The sequence below is a fragment of the Stylophora pistillata genome, chromosome 5, assembly GCF_964205215.1.
Source record: "Stylophora pistillata chromosome 5, jaStyPist1.2, whole genome shotgun sequence".
In the NCBI taxonomy this organism is placed as follows: domain Eukaryota; kingdom Metazoa; phylum Cnidaria; class Anthozoa; order Scleractinia; family Pocilloporidae; genus Stylophora; species Stylophora pistillata.
Genome location: NC_142523.1, coordinates 31,304,026 through 31,326,494, shown reverse-complemented (window position 1 = coordinate 31,326,494; position 22,469 = coordinate 31,304,026). Strand labels below are relative to the sequence as shown.

Below are 22,469 nucleotides of genomic sequence, written 5' to 3'. Positions count from 1 at the left end.
CTTCACTCTCGTGACCTTAACATTTGATTCAGGAGTGGATATTGTAAATGAAATTAGAAGTTAGTCACTTTTAGGGATCGAAGGGTTAACTCAAGAGTGCTTTTTTGACATTTGCTTTACTTGCCTTGCCAAGCGTCAGTTTCATTTAAGTTATGGATATCTTGCTGGTGCGCATTATCTCCAACCCTACCCTTTGCAGTCTGCAGTTTTTCTATTTCATCGTTATGCTCGTTGATCTTGTTCATTAAATTTGTTACACCAGATTGAAGCCAACCGCCTTCGTTGTTCAGCCTGGAGATTGCACATTTTAGCTCGGCTTCTTTTGTATTTGAAAGAGGAAATCAGAAAAGAAAAACGGGTTGAACTTCTCAGATCAAATGTTTGAGATTGTCAAACATGTTACTGCGCATGTTTATAAAATGAAGGCTAGGCTACCCAGTGATATTCACCTTGGCTCTGAATAGCCTTTTTAACCTTTTATACCATAACATCAGAATACATATTCTCCATACTGTTTTCTATTCATTTTATAATACTCTGACAAGGAGAATTTGCTCAAAAATTGATTGCAGGAGCTTCTCCAAATGGAGACCATTTCCTATATTCCTGTGACGTTAATGCGTAATTCGGGGTGATATTGTAAGGAGAAATACGAGGCAGTCATTCTTAAGCTAGAGGTCCAAGGACTCAACGTTTTGGTTTTGTGTTTTGAGGGTCCCAGTCAAAATAGGCTCGTTTTCTTTTCCGTTCAACGTAATATCGAGAGCGTAAATAATAGTGGGTGACTTATTTGTTAAACCTTATTCAGTATTACAAATCAAGAGAGGATTTAATAATAGAACACCTACCGATCCATTTTTTTTTCTATCTTCCTGAAGAAATAGAACAACAACAAGCAATAAATCATAATGCACGTGTACTAATAGCAAGGGGAACGATTTCATATACATTTTTATATTCGCGAACTTCAAATTTCCTCTAATTTTCCTTTCCAATACATGTTCTGTTGATGCTTCTTTCTTAAGGAATTAATTGTGATTGATTCAACTGCCTTGGCTGAGCTCAGTTCACCATTCTTGAACCTTTAAAACAAAGTGCAAAATATAGGGATCTAAGCGACGAATGCGCACCGAAATTTTACTGAACACCAGCAGGTTTACAAATCCGCAAGCCGTGTTGTTTGAGGAAGGGCTGGGCTTTACTTTTCTGACACCAAATTCAACTGACGAATAAAAGTGTTACATTCCGCAACTTACACGTAAAGTTTGGTTTACTCTGCTGCTTTCTTTCTGTACAACTTTAAACATCGTACTCATCGCAAGCAGATTCTCTCGGTCTTTCTTAAACACAGATTATTAAACTACTTATAGTACTGATTATTAAACTGAAAATGGAGTGTTAATTTAATTTACTCCATTTTCACTGCATTAGTTTGCAGCGGGGAGGGGCTAGAAATGAAGATACAAGCTGTACGTGCTAGTCCACCCTCCCACCCATCCCACCCTAGGGGAGGACATCCATCACACAGTAATCTCGTGTGTGGGAAATTAACGTCTCCTACCCCAACCCTGCAGGAGACGGGACCTCCATTTATTCGTCCCTATCCGAGAAAACTAGAATATCTGACCATTTCTTGATGTTATAGAAAGGTAGCAAATTCTTCTCAATTATTTTAAGACCCTGAGTGTCGGTCTGGCAGGGTCTCGAACCCTCGACCTCCCGCACAACAGTCCAGCGGTCTATCCATTGAGCTAACCGGGAGGCGGTGTAAGGAGAATGTAAGGCGGTGTAAGGCGAGTGTTCGACAGACAATTTCGAGATAATTCTTGCGAACAAGGATTTTGACTGAAAATTTCTGTAGCCTGACAACATTACCAATGCCGACTGAAAATAAACGACAAAAACTTCACGCAACATCTATTGCATCTGAGGCTGAATTCATCTTAGATGGAGCATCATCATTGGGTACGAACTCGAGTCATGAAGGTCATCTGTATAATTTTTTGTTTTTTTTTTTCATCTGGAAAATCCTCAAGTAAAATATCTAGAAAACAAATGAAGAAAGATCTGGGCCCTGTTGTTCAAAGGGTAGTTAACGTATACCCACAGATGCAAGCCGTAACAAAATTATCCAGTAGATCACCTTATCCAAACTCCGAGCTGCGACATGAAGGTAACACAGAACGCAGATAACTACGAATTGTTAAAACCTTTCTCACTTCTTATTCATCCATTCTTCTGATTCCCTCGTTTCTTTCAACTGGGAAAGAGGAAAATAAGTCTCAGTAAATTCAGAGAACGAGGAAGGAATACTATTGTAGTAGCGAAGTTCATACCTCTCGGTTTAAGTGCTTGGCCAAAATCTCGCCATCTCTTACTTTTCAAGACAGCAGAAGAAAACATATCAGTGCACTATAGCCCAACCTTAGCAAAAGTACTATAAAATCTTTCTTTTTTTAACGAATGTCCGCAGTATCTCAAACCTTTAAGCCACGTGAGTCTTACAGCCAATAACATCACGGAATAACTGAGCGACATTTTACATAAACTGGACTAACAACATTCTACTGACAACAACTATTCACTTGAATCTGATGATCACTTCCGCACAGGTTGTCAAAACGTCAGTCACCACCACAGACAAACAGTCCTTCTCATGACTACACTCTCCCGGATGATCGCACTACACTTTCACAATCCTCTAAATATAGTATAACCCGCTCGCTCGTGTGACTGATCAGACTGTTTTGTTGTCCTTTTTTTTAAGTATTTTTTTTCTACTCGCCCTCCTTGATGATACGGAATATTGGTGATAAAGCTTTTGTTCTTGAGCCTAAATTCGAAATGACTCTGAGTTGGGCCTAAAACGTAGGTATGCCCACGAACATAAACTATATTGTTTTATTAAACTTGACACTCACCGAGCTTGCCGAATAACTTTCTTATCAAGTTCAAAAGTGGTGAGTTCTTGTTCTGCCAAAGCTACTTTTGAAGCCCTGCAGTGGAACGAAAAAATGTTTAGATACCACGTCTTGCATCAAAGGAGACGAAAAACCTTAAACCCTGATCTAATTTCAAAACAAGTATGCATTTAAGTCTCTTCTGAAAACTAAATTGTAGTTTGAAAGAGTTATCATTGTCCAATGATTGAGGCAAATTAAAAAAATTAGGAGAAACCGCGGAATAAAATCTACTGTTTATTCAAACTGGCCGCAAAAGCGTGATATTTATCTTAAGGGACCTAATCATATCCAAAGATACCCGAAGACTTCCGAGGATGTTCCAAAAAATTCTGATATCCCGAGAAGTTCTGATGCAACCTTATCTCTTACGCTCTCCACTACAATAAGCGTGAGGCCCGATTGTACCCGAAGACACACATAGGTTTTCGTGGACGTTTTAAAAATTCCAAAGACGTATGAGTTTTTTTAAGTAACTCGATCATATCCGATCACACCCGAACACTTCCGAAGATATTTCCAAAAGATTCTGATATCCCGAGAAGTTCTGATGCAACCCTATCTCTTGCGCTATGTAATGCACCTCAGTCAAAGACCATATTACATCAGGAGACACCCGAACACTTCCGAGGACGTCTCAGAATTTTAAGTTTTTGCAAAAACCGATCTCCAGTACTACTTCGTACATTGCTTTAGCTTAGGTTAAGCCTATACACACGCAATTTGCTGTTGAAGAGTTTCGATTTGCTTTTTCTGGTCTTCAGCAGTTTTTGTTAGATCCTTGTATTAAAAAACTTTTAGTATAATCTCAGAGCTGAGCAAAGAGTTTGCAGCACTCTGATTGGTCGAACGGTTCCTTATATGACGCTATATAAACCGCTCCACGCGGCTTATATAAAATGTTAAAATAAAATGTTGATAAATGTTACTAAAATGTTATGATTTTAGAAATTTTTCTGTTGCTCAGTTCTGAAATTATACTAAAACAATTATGCGCCTCAGGTTCGGTGAATATTGTCCAATAATCCCCTCGACTTTGTCTCGAGGATTATTCGACGATATTCACCTCGCCTTCGGCGAATAATTGTTAAATATTAGAGCATGCTGTAGTTTGTTTGTATGCTTGTTTATTATTATTTTATAGAACATTAAAAGCAAATTTACACAACCCGCATATAGCATTAGCTAGTCTTGGCGGGTATTAGTAATAAATAAGTAAATACTACACATTGCAAGCTAAAGAAGTTTCATTACCACAACAAACTAAAGAGATTTCATTACTACAATATTATTGGGGTTATAAGCCATGCATCAGTTTACTACTTTATAAGCTAAAAAATACGTACAGTTGTCATACAAATTAAATGCAATAAAATTACTAGTGAGTTAAAACAAGACATAATAATCAAATACAGTTGGGAAAATATTCGCAATGCTCTAACGCCAAGCGCCGAAATGCCTTTAACACTTATTGAAGGTTTCATCCTTTTAAAAGATACCGTAGAAATTGGAAACAATTATATAAAGAGTTTAGTTTTATTGCAGTCACAAGTAAACGCCCTAGATACGTACATCCGACCACAAACCTAAACTGTCAAACATTCATCATTGTTTCTTAATTCGTGATCTAAGACTTGTGCACGACACTTATTTCCTTAACGTTGACTTCTTTATCTTGTTCCACACGAAAATGACCGAATATAATCCGATTACAATCTTTAACCACCACTAGTGATTCGTGACAGGAAACAAAAGACCACAGCTGCTATTCGATACGGATGTGCTTGGAACACGCAATACACGTTTCTGCATGCAAGCGCACTAGAATTACAAGAAACTGACGTGCTTGAACCTTATCTAAAAAAAAAGCTGTAGGAAATGATACTTCAGCTTTTCACGACAAACTGCACAAATGTTAAATTTACCTGTTCTTTAGTAGCCTGGATCTCTCCTGAGAAATAAAAACCAAACGCGCAATTAATGAGGAGAAAAAAAGTTTTCTTTCGGCAAAAAAATTAACTTAAAAAAGAAAAAATCGGCAATAACAGTACAAAATTCCACCAACCTTCTTGAATTGAAGCCATTTTCGGTCAACACTCTTTGTTACTCTCCTTGATTTTAAATAACTTCGAAAAAATCAGAGAGGAAAATCCCCCAGCCCGATTCGCTCAAAACGCAGTCGGATTCTGAAAAAAAAAACATATAGTCATGACGACCTGGTGTTGCAATGGACTTCATATGCCATATTAGGAAAACGCAGGGCTTGCGCGAGCTTGCTATCACGTCATCTTGATAAATTGCTGGTAACGAAAGGTCTCAAATATTACGATTTGTAAATTAATGACATTTTATGATCATCACCCCAAGCTCGAGGGTACTCTCCGTAGGGTACGTTCAACATGGATATCCAGACTCTATTTCACTTTATACATGTCAGTTAAATTTCGACGCTTCTGTTAACATTTCCTTTACTTTGAATCAAAAGTTTGTGAGTTTTCTTGGGCGAGATCTTTTCCTCCTTACAAAAGAAAAGACTTATCTCGATGGGTTTTATCGCGACTACATCAGTGCAATTTAAAGATTCACGTTTCTAGAATAAAGTATTCGTATTTCCAACGAGCGCATATACATATTTAGCACTCAGACGACAACACACTCCCGCACAGGCCTGTTGCGTCAAACAGCCTCAATTTCAAGTCTGCCGGGAGTTTCACCTGGTGCCAAGGTTAATGAAAAGCTGAAAGATAGATTTAGGTGCGACGAACACCATGGCCGTATTAGAAAAGACTATTCCTCTGTTTCTCACTATTTTTGCAACAGTGAAGGCTCAAGGTAAGGGTAAATGTGTATTAAGAACCCTATAATAATATAGTGGTAGCTACGAAGAAACTTTACTTGTCATGCGAGAGCTTCCGAAACAAATCTCATTGTGTAAATGAAACTTGGGAGGAAAGCGACAAAAACATGCCGGTTTACTGAATGCAGAGCTGGAAATAACAGTCAGTCATCGGACATTGACCGACAAAATTTTGAATTTGTCCGGCCAATTTCACATTATGATCGGACATGATGTCCAAACATTTCACCGACACAGATTGTTTGAGCTATATTGGAAAGGTAACTCATAAAGCAAGGGTATTGCAAATAAATCGCCCTTTAATGCATTGCGTGCATCACAAAATGCTGTTAGCATTTGATATATGTACCCTCGAGTCTCGCACGGTAATGCCCTTTACAACGGCAAAGGCTGGTCAAAAAATGACTTATAAGTTTAATGTTAGCTAGTGGCCTGTTCAAATCATTTATAAAACAAGTTTTATTTAATGACTACGTAATAATTTCAATAGTATTAATTGCCTTTAAGCAGATGCCAGATGAATGCGCAAGAAAAACAAAACAAACGCTTTTCGTCGATCAGTCACGTTGCAAATATTGGCTGTCACTTTGTGTTCTTTCAAGATAACGGACCTTTTTTTAATTGTGAAGGCGAAGAAAAACCCAAGCGATTTTATTAAGTTTTTGCGTGTTTGGTCAACTCTGAAAACGTTTGATGTAAAACAAGGTGTGCTCGAATGACATATGAACAGGAGATAATAATCTGCACGTGAAGTTGAACTAGCGATGAATAAATTATAGTCTGCGGTAGCAACTCGTAAAAGTATATTTAATAAAGGATGAACTTAGACTGGACAAAATATTTTCGGGGAAAGGATTTTTTTTCAAACTGTTTGCGAAATTAAAAGCTGAATTTCAGGTCGCCAACACCTGTAATGAATATTTCGTGAGGAAATAAAGTCTTGACCAGCCAGACAGCGCGTCGCCAAGTGTTTATTCATTAACATTTAAGTTGCTCGAATTTACGTCTTGTTTTCACAAGTGAAAAAGGTTAAAATAATAATGAATAAACCATTCGGACCGGTTTATTCATAACCAAATAAGGAAATACGTAACGTGACAAGTGATGTAGGACAACTTATCGTAACATCTCCCTTCTTTTGGGGTAAGCTAACTTCCAAAAGTAAACATATGAACATAAATGAAGTGTGTTCAAACTGAAAAGGAGATGACTAAAACAAGATTTTAAAAAATAGGACAAAACAAAACAAATGGAACTTCATACAGGACTGAAAGTCGAAAGTCTTTATTAAAGTTACTGTCCAATAGTCAGTTTTTCTAACTGATGAAGACTTCGAGTTCGCTTGAGCTGAAGTCAATTTTCATACGATAAACTACTCAACAAGGTCACTGAACCTCGAGGGTGGCTTTACAACTCTGTGCGAGTTTTCTTCAATGGAACAGTCTGTGGTGTCAATATTGGCTTCGGTTCATGATTAGCTGAATTAACATCTTGCTTTGAAGGCTGGTTTACACTCTTTGAAAGCTGGCTGTCACTGCTTTCAACTATTTTGTGCTGTTCTGCTAATGGTTGTGCAGCTGGCTTGAGAAATTCCCGATTTCGACATAATATTTGATTGTCTGAACTAGTTTTTACTACATAGGACCTGTCTGAAACTTCTCAATACAGGTGCCGGTTTTCCACCTTTGATTCCTCTGAAGAGATGCCACTCTTATGTCTTGCCCAACTTGTAATTCTGGTAGGGCACGCGATGTGCGGTCATGGTACCACGTAGCCTTTTGCCTTTTCAAATTAAGCTCTGCATTAACATTTTCTGGAATCTTGGGGTACCGTAGGTTAGAAGTTAAGGGTAGTAAGGTTATGGTGCGTCTAGACATCAATGTCTGTGCAGGGCTACTTTCGAGGGACTCTGTTGGTGTGTTGCGTTGGTTCGATAAGGCTAACTACGTGTCTTTGTTGTCGTTGAGAGGTTTTCTGAACAAAGACTTGAAAATTTTCACAGCAGACTCTGCCTTTCCGTTGGATCTGCGATGATGCGGGGAAGACGATACGTGAGTGAACTCCTAATCGACTGAAAACTGATGGAACTCATGGCTTGTAAACTGAGGAGCGTTGTCAGTAGTTAGTGTGTCTGGAATGCTGTGTCGGCTGAACTGTTCCTTAGAATAATTCAATCACGGAACTGGAAGTGTTTTCCTCCAATCTTGGCACTTCCTTGAAATCTGAGTGGTAGTCAACAAGCACGATGTATTCTTTGTCATGAAATCTGAACTGGTCAGCAGCTACTCAACTCCACGGGCGGTTAGGAAGTTCATGGCTTTGCATTAAAAGCTTCTGATTTTTAGCTTGAAATTCGTTGCAAATTGAACATTGTTTGATTTGGTTACTCCCTTTTGCCTTCATACCAGGCTAGAGTACAGTGTCTCTAGCTTTACGCAGGCAAGCTTCTACTCCTAAATGCCTGGAATGACTTCTGGATTTGATTTCAGGTCTCAGTAACTTAGCCGGGGATGACTACTCTCGAGCCTTTGAAAAGAACACCATTGTGTACTGAAAGTTCGTCGCGGTAAGACTATTACTCCCGGATCTTGATTGGTACTTGATCTTTCTGCATTGGCCATCCGGTCAGAATTGTGGTTCTTAGTGTCCCCAGAGTGTCGTCGTGACTTGTGCTACGCTGCAATTAATCCAGTCTTTCTGGCGTGACCTTCAGGGCTTGCATAGGTTTATTTATAACCAAATAAGGAAACAGGACTTAAGGCATTGCTTTTATTTTTTCCCAGCATATCAGTTTACTATAAAGTACTGATATCGAACGAAAAAAATACTTCAGTGGAGAGTTTCCGTGCAGTATCATGAAGAAAAACTGCATAATGAACTGTTCATGCTCAAGACTGATAATGAAAGAAAAAAATTAATTGCAGTTCTTGAAAATCATTATTCTAGTGAATTTTATCATGCTAAATAATTTTAATGAAGTTTTTGTTATATCCGGAATAATCAAGGTCGAGGTAAGTGTTATCAGATGAGGCCGAAGGCTGAGGCTGATAACACTAACCGAGACCTTGATTATTCCGGGTATCACAAAAACCGAATCCAATAATTGATTCATCATACATTCTTTTAGTATTTTCCGAATCTTTATCTTCAAGTAATTTCTCAATTTCTCCCTGGGTCGATGAAGCGAATGGAGAAGCCATTCTTACCTCGGTGTCCGTGAACTTGACATTGCTCCACCGGAAATCACGTATTGCGCGCGCAACTTACAGATTATTCACGAATCTGTAGGTACAGATTAGTGAATGATCTGTAGGTTGCGCTGTTTCCCAGAATTAACTGTAGGCGTTTAGCCAATGAGAAGATAGATGGTGACTACAATGTATAATAATGCTAATTAATGTCCGGTCAAATCTACAAGATGTCCGATCAAAATAAAGATTTGAAAGGAAGTATGTTCTGTTAATAGAGAAAAATTACTTTCAGCACAGTGGATGTGTTGGTGAAGTTAAATCAGTGCATTCACCTCACCTGAGGTTGAAACCTTTGAAGAGAACCGAAGCTTTCGTCCAGATGATTTGCGATCTCATATCAGCATTGTTTTTCAATTTCTTTGAAGCTTTGTGAGCGTATAACTGTCGTAATGTACGAATAAATTTCGATCTCTCGATGCATTTTACGAGCTTTCTCTAGCGAAAACCTCGCAGTTTTCTTTTCTTTTTTTGTGGTTACAAATGGCAGGTGGTGTCTTGAATCTTATATGTTGATTTTGAAGTTTTAAAAGTTTAGGATGAACTGATCGAAAAAATCTAAAAGCGTGACTGATTACTATCACCACATACGTAATTGTGTTGTTTGTTCTACGAAATTTCAGTAGCTCGTTGGCCTTAAGATCGTATACATGAATTTGGAAGTGAAAGATGTTTGAGGTCGTATTTGTGAAATTTAAGACTGTTTTCATGCGCTAAGAATTTTTACGCCATTACATAGACTTTAAGATATACTAATTTGAAAATCACATTTTTTTGCTGTGCTGGAATTCTGAGATCGCAATATGTTTTTGTCAAAGCGTTGCTATAGTCTTGCTCAAACTTTTCATGTCATGATGGATTAAAATACATGGTTTCAGTGTGGCAGGGACGATTTTTAAAAAAAATTGTCATTGAAAATGACACAACTTGCGATGTTACTGTTTTTGGATCTGTGTTTGGGCAGTTACTAAATAACAATACCTGATAACGGAATGATCTAGAAATTTTTATGCGCGTTATTCGAACTTCAACAAAAAGCAGCGTGAACTATTTAGAGTGATCTACTTGTGCACTTTGGCTTACAATTTTTTAAATATCAATTAGAGATAGCTTAGGAATGGTTACATTGTGCGTTACAGCTTCGTAAGGTACAATATGGGCAAAAATCTATTACAGCTTCAAATTAACATCTGTCCGGCCCCATGCAGAAAAGCACACCGGTTTCTCATTTCTAGATACAAGTATACATGTATATGCAGTTCCTGGAGTTTAATAGATGTAAGTGTACATTTTTTCTTTTTCGTTTTTTTTCTTTGTTTTCCAGGGGAACCACCATTTGCAATTATAGAACCTTTCCCAGAGAACATCTACCCACCACAGTACACCTCAGCAAGCGTTACTTGCATTGCATTTGATGCATCTGGTAAACTTCAACCAGATAGAATAGAGTTTTATAGGAGAGATGATCTTAACCGATACAGAAAGTTAGAGGGGGATAGATTTTTGTTTAATCAAAGAACAGAGAATATAAGTGAGTATATCTTTGTATTACAGATAATGTATCTGGCTCTAGAAAACAAAGCAAAACAAAACAAAACAACCTCTGGATCTCAGACTTTACTCCCAAAGCAGGATTCTTAAAATCGTCATAAATAGTGTGAACGAGGTTGAGTCATGATTTCCCTCCTGAATCATATGTGACCCATGAATTTTATTTCCTTAAGTTTGTCAGAACATCAAGATTTTCCTGAAACCTCGCACATATAACAAGAGAGATTTGAACTTTTCCTTTCTTGGATACTTGATGCCATGATAATTTTTTATCAATTTGTGCCTGGAATGGGATCAGGACCCCCCCTCCCCTCCCCTCCTCTTCCCTCCACCTTCCCTTCCCTCCCCCTCCCCCTCCCCTCCCTCTCCCCTCCCCCTCCCCTCCCCCTCCCCTCCCCCTCTATAATCTGTACAGTACAAAGCCATATTCTTCTCCTCCTGCAAACAAGTTAATTGCTTTCGTTGTAGGAGGAAACATTAAATTGTACACTACCATGACTTTGGAGAATGTAACAATTCAGGATGACAGTCAGTATGGTGATCTTGGAAGCTATCAATGCCATGCTTTTGCGAAAAATGTAAGCTTACCAAAGAGGCATGGCTTTAGTGTTAGCGTTATTACAAGTAAGTCTGTGCATTTCAGATGAAATTTCACTACTTTGTACTCTCACAGCATAAATAAGTCTATTATGTATGTCGTGTCTATCCACATAGTATAGAATTGAGTAAAAATAAACTGTCAGAAAACAGAAGGAAATGCAAGGGATGGGGGTAACTTTTCTGAAGACTGGCATCTTATTGAGGGGAAAAACACTACTGCTATCTCCTTTAAAGCACTGAGAATAGGATGAGCTGTTAAGTTGTAGGGTGGTTACTTGCCATTGTTCAGAGTCAAAGTTCCTGTTATTTTTCACTTTGAATGTGCAATTTACATGTAGGGTGAGTGATCATCAAAAAGTTATGCCCTCATCTTAAATGGTAAAGTACCTTTTTATAAAAATCCTTTTGCAGCAAAATATTTCTATAAGCCATCTCCATTCCAACTGGGAAACAAATTGTATTTGTTAACAGAAAAATCTATCCACCTGATGCTTGAGCTTTTGGCCAATAATCTTCATCTTTGTAACGGCTGCCACGCCTTTTGCCTACTGTTAAGAAGACGTTGACAAACTTGTGCACGCGCGACTCGTGTGTGCGTGCTTTGAGATTACGAAGTAATATCGTAAGCAAATCACACGGACCCTTTTTTAACATTGACGTGTGTGATTTTTAGAGGAGAGTAGTTGAAGTTTTTAGTTTATCATTTGGCGGTTTGTTTAATGGTTGTTGTCGTAAGACTACAGTTTTCTGTGTTAGAGTAAAAGTGTCTGTTTGGATTTCCCGTTTCGCTTCCGAATACCTACCTTATATTGAAGTTTGTTTTGGCTCAATTCTTACAAGCGGGAGTGTTATGTTAGTGCTAATGTTCCTTTCCTTGAGCTCATATATAGTTTGTTTGTGAGTTTGTTTGAGTTTTTAGCTAGCTTTGCATCTTGCCTTTATATTGGAATCTTTGGAATGTTGGTTTGTCTATTCGCATTTAGCTGAGCTTCTTCCCTGTAAATTCATATTTCAGTTTATGATAAGTACTTGGATACCACGACTACGTTAAATAAAACGATTCAAGGCTTGTCCGTAAAATATATCCTCGCATCATAGTGTGTCTTCATTTGCGAAACTCATAGTTGTCGAAATTTTGCTTCGCTTGTGTCGGCCATTACAATCTTCATGTAATGGTTTACACATTCTTGCATTTCAGGAAATGAAATTCCAATAATAAAAGTCTCAGTTTCCAGTGTTCTTAATCCAGATGACGGCATTATAATCTTCTGCAACCTAACTAGAAGAGGAAATGAATTCAGCATCCCACTGAAGAGGATTTCCTGGTTTAAAGATGGGAAGTTGTTGGAGAGTGTGCGGAATCCAGATCCAGATGTGAAACAGGACTTTTTAGCCCCACTAAAGTTTACAAAGGGGGGACCACCAGGGGGAAAGTACACCTGCCCTTTGGAAGTAAAGCTGAGACATATTAAGGAGTACAACGTTACAAATTACACAGTTATTAAGGGTAAGTACAATTAACTATTGCAAGACCTCATAAGTAATTCTTGTTACTGTCTGCCATTCAATTCTTCTGCTAGCTGTTACTTCGGTGAATTTAGTATTGGATCGACTAATAATCCCCTTATTGATATTTTTCTTTCTTCTCATGACTTGTCAGTGTGATTTTGTATTCATGTGATACTGTGAAGAGAAAGTTCTGTCTTAATCACTCACGGGAGTTTAAAGGGGTAAAAGAGCTGCATTGTACATTTTGTATGGCCACTAAGAATCTGCTCGGGCTAATAAGCATTCAATCAATTCTGTAATACCCTGCTTGTTAAAAGCCGTACCATTATTAAACAAAAATTAAAGTACCCTGACTGCCAACAGCCATACCATTATTAAATAGAAAGTAAAGTACCCATGATGAAAACACAGTTTTATAATTTAATTTATTTCTAGAAATACCTGTATCAGCATCTGATTCTCTGATTAGAAATGTAAATCTCTCATCATAGCTAGTTTAGAAAATTTGTTATAATTACATCATAGCTAACACCTTTAAACTGATAAATTGCTTTGTATGAACCTAGTGATCCCAGAATATTTGTTGTTTAACTCTTGTCATGAGAAGTTAAAAAAATCTTGCTTCAGTTGTTGGCTGAATAGACTGAGTTTTAAATTTGTATGGAGAGGTTACATTGCAGCCACTTCTGGGAGTTGAAGGGAAAGCATTTGGTCGAGTGAGACATTTTTCTTGGTACAGCATACCTGGGAAGGTTCATTCAGCTTTAGAGATCACAAAATTTTAAGGCTACCCAGCACAGTGTCCTGGTGAAATTTCAATGGCCCAATTTTTACATTACATGTACTGTACATAGATGGCATGTCGATCTGTATTTACCATTTTTTCCTTGTAAACCAGGGTAAATGCCTAACCGCCTCCCGGTTAGCTCAATTGGTTAGAGCGTTGGAGTGTTGTGCGGGAGGTCAAGGTCGATGGTTCGTGCCCCGGCCGGACCAACACTCAAGGTCTTAAAAAAAAAACTGAGGAGAATGTGCTACCTTTCTATAATATCAAGAAATGGATAGACATTCTAGTCTTCTCGGATAAGGACGAATAAACCGTAGGTCCCGTCTCCTGCATCTATTCATTAGTTAATTTGGTTAAGCAAGGGGCGTTAAAGAAAGCACTCACGAGATTACTGTGACATACTTTGTACCCCAACACCGACAACATCTAGATTCTTCATTCTCTTCTGTATATATCTCCTCTTTTACTGAGGAGGAGAATTTGTCGAAAAATCAAGAAACTCTTTAGTTGGTGATCATTTCTTTAATTCTCGTCACCTTGATGTTTGATTCAAGGTGGTCTTGTAAGCTTGGAGAAATTACATTCTATGTGTAGATGCTTAAGTCACCGTTAGGGATGAAAGGATTATGTCATGGTAGTAGGTACAGGTAACTTTATTTCAACTCGGGTTGTTGAGGCTGATTACGCCCCCTAGAAATACATGCCACCCATCCCATCCCATGGGAGAACATCCACCACACAGTTATCTTGTGCGTGGTGAATTAACGTCTCCTACCCCTAACCCTGCAGGAGACAGGGCCTACGGTTTATTCGTCCTTATCCGAGAAGACTAGAATATCTATTCATTTCTTGATATTATAGAAAGGTAGCAAATGGTTTACATGTACATTTATGTTTAATTTTCCTCAGATTTATCACTGTCAGCTGCATTTACATGTAGTAGCACACAGGTAATGTTGTTATTATTATTATTATTATTATTAGTGTGATCATAGTCATTGCAATTTCCTTAACTGGGATCAGTGCATTTGTTGTTTTATTTTTCACTTATTATTCCTTTGCAGTGAAATCAGACAGTTGGCTGTAATCAGACAACTAAAGCAGCCAATCATTCTACGTCCACTCAGCTTATATATCCACCAATCACAGAATTTATCACAATAGCCATAGCAACAACCATGCTTGTACTTACAGCTTTACTTTTCAGCTGTGACTGACAAATCAGACTCCTTCTCCATGTTTGTCTGATTTCGTTAATCACCGGTACGATTAGTCAGACCCAATTGGAATCTACTTGGTCATGTTACCATTATTTATTATTATAATAATTATCATTGTCATCATTTTGAGTATTATCCATAACACTACAATTATCAGTGTCTATGTTAATACTATTTTGGTTATTTTGATTATTATCAGCATTATGATTCTTGAAATGCCAGTTGCTTTCATTTGATTCAAAATATAATAATTGAATGATGGCATTTCTTAGCACAACATATCATGTGATTGCAAGTTATACTACAGTATCAGTCCTAAAGAATCCCACAGCCTCTCGTAGGTTTTGTTCAACATATGGTTTGACCTGTTGGGAACTCTTGCTACAATGTTTCAATGTTATGTTAATAAAACAAATGGTAAACACCAAAGTTTGTTCATAGTTCTGCTGAACTCTTTCACAGTTTGTTGGATTCAGAGCTCATAAATTAAAGAGGCTTTTGGTCGGTATTTCAGGAAGCGTGATTAAACTTTATCGAGTTGCTGGTGTGCAGTTAGTTGTTATGAATGAATTTTCGCGCGCTTGTTTTCTCTTGTCATGTAAGACTACACAAAACATTTTTTTGCGATGTAGCTCAATAAAAGGACTTCTGTTCCTCCAATGTATCAATGTTATGTTATAAAACAAAGGGTGAACGGCATAGCGTGCACTATTGAGTTATGGATGCACTCGGGAGGTTTGCTAAGAACTCAAGAAGCTAGAGTTGCACTCGGCTATCACCTCGCGCGACTCTTACGCTTCTTTCGTGCTTAGCAACCTCCCGCGTGCATCCATAACTTAATAGTGTACGCTATGCCGTTCACCATTTGTTAATTCAAGCTTAAAGGGATACTCTCTCGCCTGTGATGACTTTTTGAGAAAAGACGGATAACAACTTAAGTAAAACAAAGCTGTTGAAAGAAAGGGTAAATCTTTCGTTGTTTTCGTTTAAATTTGAAACTTTTCTCAACGCGTGGTTCGAGCGTAGGGCTTTGCCTCCCAACGGAAGTGACGTAGAAGGGACAACTCATTTAACTTCCGTTGAGATTTCTTTCACAAGAGCACCGAGATTTCTTCAATAAAAAACGCGCCCCAAAAATACAATAATACCGCAACGATGTGTGGCCGGTGGATGTTCCAATATGCGTAGCGATGGTGTAAGCCTTCATAAATGACCCGAAGATCCTAATTTCGCTAGGTTATGGACGAGAGCCGTGAAAAACACGCGATCCGATTTTGAGAACCCAACGAACTCTAGCCGTCTGTGCAGCATTCAATACTTCACTACAGATTCTTTTGAGGAACAGTCGGTTCTGGCGAAATCTATGGGTTTAAAGACGAAAGCCCTTTCTAAAATACAATGCTGTTCCCTTAATTCTTTATATTAATCCGCCTGTAAAAAAGAAACAAAGGCTCGAGGACGGAAAAAAAAACTCTCATCTTCACAAGTCCATGACACTGGCGCGGGATTATCAAAACAAAATCGACAACAACTACGTGGAGCATACAGAAAACGGAAAACTGCAAGGGGGTATGTATTACCTGTAAAAGAAATATAAACTTGTCCTACTCACACCTCTGAACCTGCAAAACACTTGCGGGAAAATCCATCACATTCTTTCACTTGGCGTGTTCTCCCCTCAGCAGAAACATTCCACAAGCGTAGGATCGTCGAGGGGCTAATGATCCAACAATTCCACCCCAGTTTGAACAAACAATTCATTTCTTATGTCTCCAGACCTTTCCCATCGGGAATCACATAAGATATGTATGTATGTACAGACGGTCAACACTTTCAACCCTGAAGATGACAAACAGCCGAAAACGTTTGGTTTTAGCATTTTAATAACTTTTCTTAATCTTTTTAGCCTTGCATATATAATATAAAATATGAACCTGTATTCATTGAATGAAAAATGCAGCAAAAAGCTCTTTCAAACTTATAACCCAACTCATTTACCCGATGCGTGTTCCAGATCCTCGATGCACATATAGAAAATGAACACCTCTCCCTTTCCAAAGAGAGTTACCGAACAATTTGGTTTTGCATCGGTAGAATTCTCACCCCAAGCTCAAGATGTCAGCACCCAAACTCCCAAAATAGGGAAAGATGTCTCTGTGCAATTTCGGAGCAGTCGTACCGCTAGAGGCAAATTTAGTCACTTGAAAATACATAAAAATACAAATCTGTTGTGACAGTAGTTTGACCGTCCCGAAGAAAGTAACCAAACCGCACGCTAAAATAACTTGGCAGGTTGTCAGACGTCTGTTCCAGTAAAGAGTAAAAGCACACAACGCACTTCGCTCAAGGAGTTTATTACGTCGACCCCGGTTGAGGGTGAGGAGGAAAATTCGGATCAAGAGGAAGAAGGTGAAGAAGAAGTAAAAGAATGAGGAATTACGCAAGTTTAAGATTTACATAACACGTGCAGCGAATGTGAAAGAAGCTTTATTGTGTTAAAAACAAATGCCGGTCTAATCAAGTTGAGGTCCTACACTTTTAAGGCCAAACACTGCTGCATTTCTCAAATCTAACAATCACTTCACTTTGTGAAGTGACAAACGAGGAGATTTCGCCAAAAGGCGAAAATTGACGGTAACTCAGAGAAATCGCTTACCAATCTGTTTCGTAGTCGCTCGAATGGATCGGCTTAATCTGGTTCTTTCGAGGAGTCAGAACTAGCCTCACTGTCTTAAGGCTCAAACACATATAAGGTTCAGTTCCTTGAGCGTCTGCACTCTCGATCACCGACGATGAATCCGAAAAGGAAAAACTCGAATCTCTAGAGTTGGACTCCATTACGATCGCTCGTATGTTTTTCAGTTCTCCTATTACGTCATTGATTACGTGTTTAACTTAGCCTGCGAACAGGCTCCCGGCTTGGAGGGCGCGAAGCAGGGGAAGGAAGGGGAAGGTTTCTGTGTCCCCACGTCTGATTAAACGGGGAGCCTGTTCGCAGGCTATGTTTAACTAGGAGCCATTTCAACTTCCGGTCTTTGAATTGAGTGAATTTCGCGCTTTTGCACCAGGATTTCAATCGAATGAAAGGTTTTAGGGAACTTTTTCTTCCTCCAGTAGTTGTTTTGGCAAAAGATCTACATTTTAATTAAATGTTAACATTTGGTGGAGAGTATCCCTTTAATGCCTGAGTATTTAAATGCTAGACCATCGAAAGTCACGAAGATTACAGATTACTCCGACAGGTAGATATGATAGGAGATGGGAAAGGAAGGGGAAAAAAAGGGAGACAGTACCAGACTACCTCCCTTCCAGGCAGTTTCCCCCCCCCCCCCTCTCCTCCCCCAGGTTACACCTGCCACAAATTGTGAAACAAACTGTCTTTGATTTATCAAAAACGATCTTTTGAAGTTTAATTTTTTTGGCGTGAACGAAAATGAGGTATTTAGTGTTAGAAAGATCGATGCAATTATAGTTTTTGTGTGTGTGTGTGTGTGTGTGTGTGTGTGTGTGTGTGTGTGTGTGTGTGTGCGTCTGTGTGTGTGTCTGTGTGTGTGTGTGTACCGCCATGTTTGATCGTGTGTTTACCGCCATGTTTGATCGCCATGTTTGCTAGTAGAAGGATATCGTAACCAAACTCATAATTTTTTTTGTAGCTTGTACCTGAATAACAGTCGGCCGGTTGTGAAACCAACAGTTTGCCCTTCTTTAGCTAAACTTCGTTTTAGCTATCTTCAATTCAGCGAAATTTTGAAAACTGCGTCAACAAGGTTTTATATCAACAATGGAAAACACTATCATCCCACTTATGCACAAATTTAGATTGTAGAAAATCTTGGGAGATTCAAGGAAGACCTCCTTTAGCCCTCTACGCTCCCTGAACATCGGTAGGCATGTTCCCCATACTGTGTGCTTTACATTAGTGATGGTACTGACGCGAAGAAATTTTTTTTTACCATCCAGAGCTTCACTCAGTTGAGATTATTGTCTTTTTACTCATAACCGTAACGTTTGATTTAGAAGTGATATTGTAATGGGAAATTAGATGTTAGTGACTGAGGTTGAAGGGTTTATTAACCGGATCAATTTATTTCCAGTTATGTTGATTCTTTATTTCGAAACATGATATCAACGTATTTGTTATACTTGATTAATCCTTTATTGTATATACAATATTTAAAACGGTATTGAGCAGTTTTTTGGCCAGCAGGGAGCGCAATCGTAGTCCTCTTGTCACGCTTTTTCTCTGTCACGCAACATTGATTTTGCACCGTTGTGTGACAGAAAAAGTGGATCAAAATCGGGCTTTCTCTAAGATACATATTGAAATAATGATTAGAATAGAAAATTTCTTTCAACTCGCTTGTAAATGCCTTGAAGCTAAAACAAAAAAAAAATTAAAAAGATTCATGATCAGTGACCGTTTAGATCCTTCTTAGTGTTAAGATGTTTAGCATGGAAATGATTGCATACTTCAAGGGTTAACCTTACAAATGGGGTATGTAACATTTTAGTGTGTTTCATGAAGAATTCCGTTGGCTGAAATGTCCCATGTAAAGAAGCGGGGGCTGCTTTTCAGGAGGTGAACTAACGTGAAAGATACATTGGATACCTTTTAGTTTCGCGCTATCGAGGTGATGGAAGTTTTAACTGAGACAGAGATCGGAGCGGGGTAGTTTTGTCCAGGAGCTCAATAACGGTGAAAAAATCAAGGATAAGATCATTGTACTTGTCCTTTAGAGCAATTTCAATCGAATGTCGTAATTTCACTTTTATTTCTCATTGGCTCTTGGGAAACTTTCCTTTCTTCTGATTTGCTGTTTTAAATTCCTTGATTTGGTTTCTCAACACTCGATCTGAAAGTGCTCCGATTCAAAATTACTGGAATGCATTCAACATTTGTGAAAGGTCAGGTGCAAAACATCAAACATTAAGTTAGAACCAAGTAATCTGTCGCTACTTTTCTATCCATTCACTTTCATCAACATGGCGACAAGCTCATTTTTTATTATAACATAACCAAAGTAAGGCGCGCGCTCTGATTGGTCAATTTAGCGTCCCCCATTTGCCCATGGGTGTACGCTGCTGACGTGAGCAAATGCAAAGACTATTTTTCCGCGCGCGCTTGTTTTTTCTGGTCACGTAAGATTTGTTAAATAAAAGGGAACGCTTTAGCTACAATGTATAAATGTTATGTTATAAAACAAATGGTAAACACCACAGCGTACACTATTGAGTTATGGATGCACTTGAGCGGTTTGCTAAGCACCCAAGAAGCTAAAGTCGCTCTCGGCTATCGCCTCGAGCTACTCTTACACTTCTTTCGTGCTTATCAACCTCCCGCGTGCATCCATAACTCAATAGTGTACGCTGTGGTGTTTACCATTTGTTAAATATCTGAGAGGCACTGGCATCAAATCTTTCACAAACTTTCTCCTCTTAGAAAACGAAAGAATCAAATGAACTGAACGTTTCCAGTTGAAATCCCAGCGCCCGTAATCTTCACTAAAGCAGTCTGCATCCGTATCAGAAATTTCTCCTTGCATCAGCCATAGGTCTGTATATAACTCCCTCATTTAACCTTCATGGCAGCGATAGCTGACTGTAAACTGCCCATTGCAGTAATCATGTGATAACGGCGACATGATGTCGCAAAAACCTTATTAAGTGATTTCTTCGATAATATCTCTAATTATTTTTAATAATTACTGTTTTTTTAAACCCTTCTAACATCAAGCGACTCCTCGTGCAGTTCCTCGTTTCCGGCGATAAAACTGTCTTTGCTATAATGTTTTTTTTAGACCGCTTTGATCTTCTTTTAATTTCTGCATTTACAATATTTTCGACCTTTGCTTTTCGGGCACGAAGAAGAAACGAAAAAAGGTGTCGTTAGTGCAGCATGTTCAGCGTTATCTAAATAATCACGTCTCCCTTCGTCGTTTGCTAAGTAAGAGTAACAAAATCTTTATTATTTTTGTCACATTGTGGTCGCGGGTACGGCGACACACTGGTAACCGTCATAGGGTAAAATATTGACTGGACTGGACTATTTTTTGGACGATTTTTTGGACTATTTTTTGGACCATTTCTTCGACCATTTTTTGGACCATTTTATAAGGGAAGAGGCACACCTTTAGTACTCGGGGAGGGATGGGTGCAGTCGACAAGTACTGAGGGAGGGTGGGGGAAGACTGTCATTACTCAAGGAGGGGTGGTAGGTGGTTGTAATTGTAAACACTACTGGTTAATGGAGCTTTAACTCGATCGTAATAATTATTTTAATCGGTTTTTCGACTGACTTCTCCTACATCAACATTTTGCGCTTTGCCGCGGCGTTTCTTTAAATTTTTAGCCATGCGAAAGCGAAAATGCCACATAAACACTGGACTTTAATTCTTATTGAAAATATCGCTTTTACTATCGATCCTCCACTGTTGAGTTATCTGGCATAGGTTATGCGCGTGCCTTTTGCCGACTTGCACCCCGTCAGTTTTCCTTTGTGTAATTACCAGATTTATCCATCTATCTTTTGTCATTAATCTTATCGGACGAGATCACAGAATTTCCGTTCCCTGGCCCTTGACTTTAGCCGTAAATATAGAATTCACAAGCGCCACCGCAATTTTAATGTTTGTGCGTTTACTATATGAAATCATTTTTGATACAATCGTACAAAGCAATATTCTCTCAGATCTCGAAAACGCAGACCGCAGACCGCACGCCTCGAAAACGCACACCCCGAAAAACGTGTATACGGTGTGTAATTACCAGATTTATCTATCTTCCTTCTGTCATTCATTTTATCAGACGAGATATCGGAATTTCCGTTATGCGAAAGCGAAACTGCCACGTAAACACTGGACTTTAATTTATATTTAAAATACTCCGTTTACGATCCTTCTCTGTTGAGTTATCCGTGTGCCTTTTGAGTCGACTTGTGTGTGCACTATCAGTTGCTTTACGTTTTCCTTTGTGTATACAGTATGTTAGTGGTGAATTTATCTATCTTCCTTTTGTCAGTTATCTTATCAGACAAGATCTCAGAATTTCACACAACGAGTTTGACTAATTGTCGTGGGTCGTGGGTACAAGTCGTGGGTCGTGGGTGTGGGTGTGGGTGCGGGTAAAAGTCGTGGGTGTGGTTCAATACTTAATAATAATAATAATAATAATAATAATAATAATAATAATAATAATAATAATGTCATGCAGATAGGTTACGAATTTTCGCCCTATCTTGCTTAGCTCAATAGCATCCAAACGTGTATACTGCATAATAATAATAATAATAATAATAATAATAATAATAATAATAATAATAATAATCGACTTTATTTAAAGAGGGTATACACATAACAGCTTGCGCTGATAAACCAGTGGCCCTCAAAACTAAAGATTAGTAAGTAATACGGTCTAAGCCATAGAGATTAAAAATAGAACTAACTAGTCGAACAATGTAACTATTCAAAGATTATAAATACAATAAAACTAGATTATAATACAGCTTCAAAAGTAACATCACGAACTTAATAATAAAAAAGCATTTAAAATATTAAATATAATAATACATAAATTTTATACAACCCCGTCATTCTAGTTATTTTATTTTGTTTATTCCATTTTCCCTATTTTACGTCTATTTCTATCTGTTATCTTTCTGTCAATGAAATTAGTTTTACATATTTCCGCTATTATATCATACATCTTTTTAAAAACCACTTTCTATATGCACCTTAAAAG

At 38.3% G+C, this 22,469-nt stretch overlaps 2 protein-coding genes across 2 annotated transcripts in view; both read left to right on the top strand.

Moving 5' to 3' along the window:
* LOC111347607 (uncharacterized) overlaps positions 1–22,469 on the top strand; it is a 563,268-nt gene that overhangs the window by 450,884 nt on the left and 89,915 nt on the right. The gene's annotated exons all lie outside the window — the stretch shown is intronic.
* LOC148731443 (uncharacterized) lies at positions 5,659–15,392 on the top strand. The gene is made up of 6 exons (XM_088761158.1): positions 5,659–5,792; positions 10,390–10,596; positions 11,085–11,240; positions 12,415–12,723; positions 14,422–14,462; positions 14,577–15,392. The coding sequence occupies exons 1-6, from the start codon at positions 5,729–5,731 to the stop codon at positions 14,577–14,579; spliced, it is 780 nt and encodes a 259-aa protein (XP_088617284.1). The 5' UTR covers positions 5,659–5,728; the 3' UTR covers positions 14,580–15,392.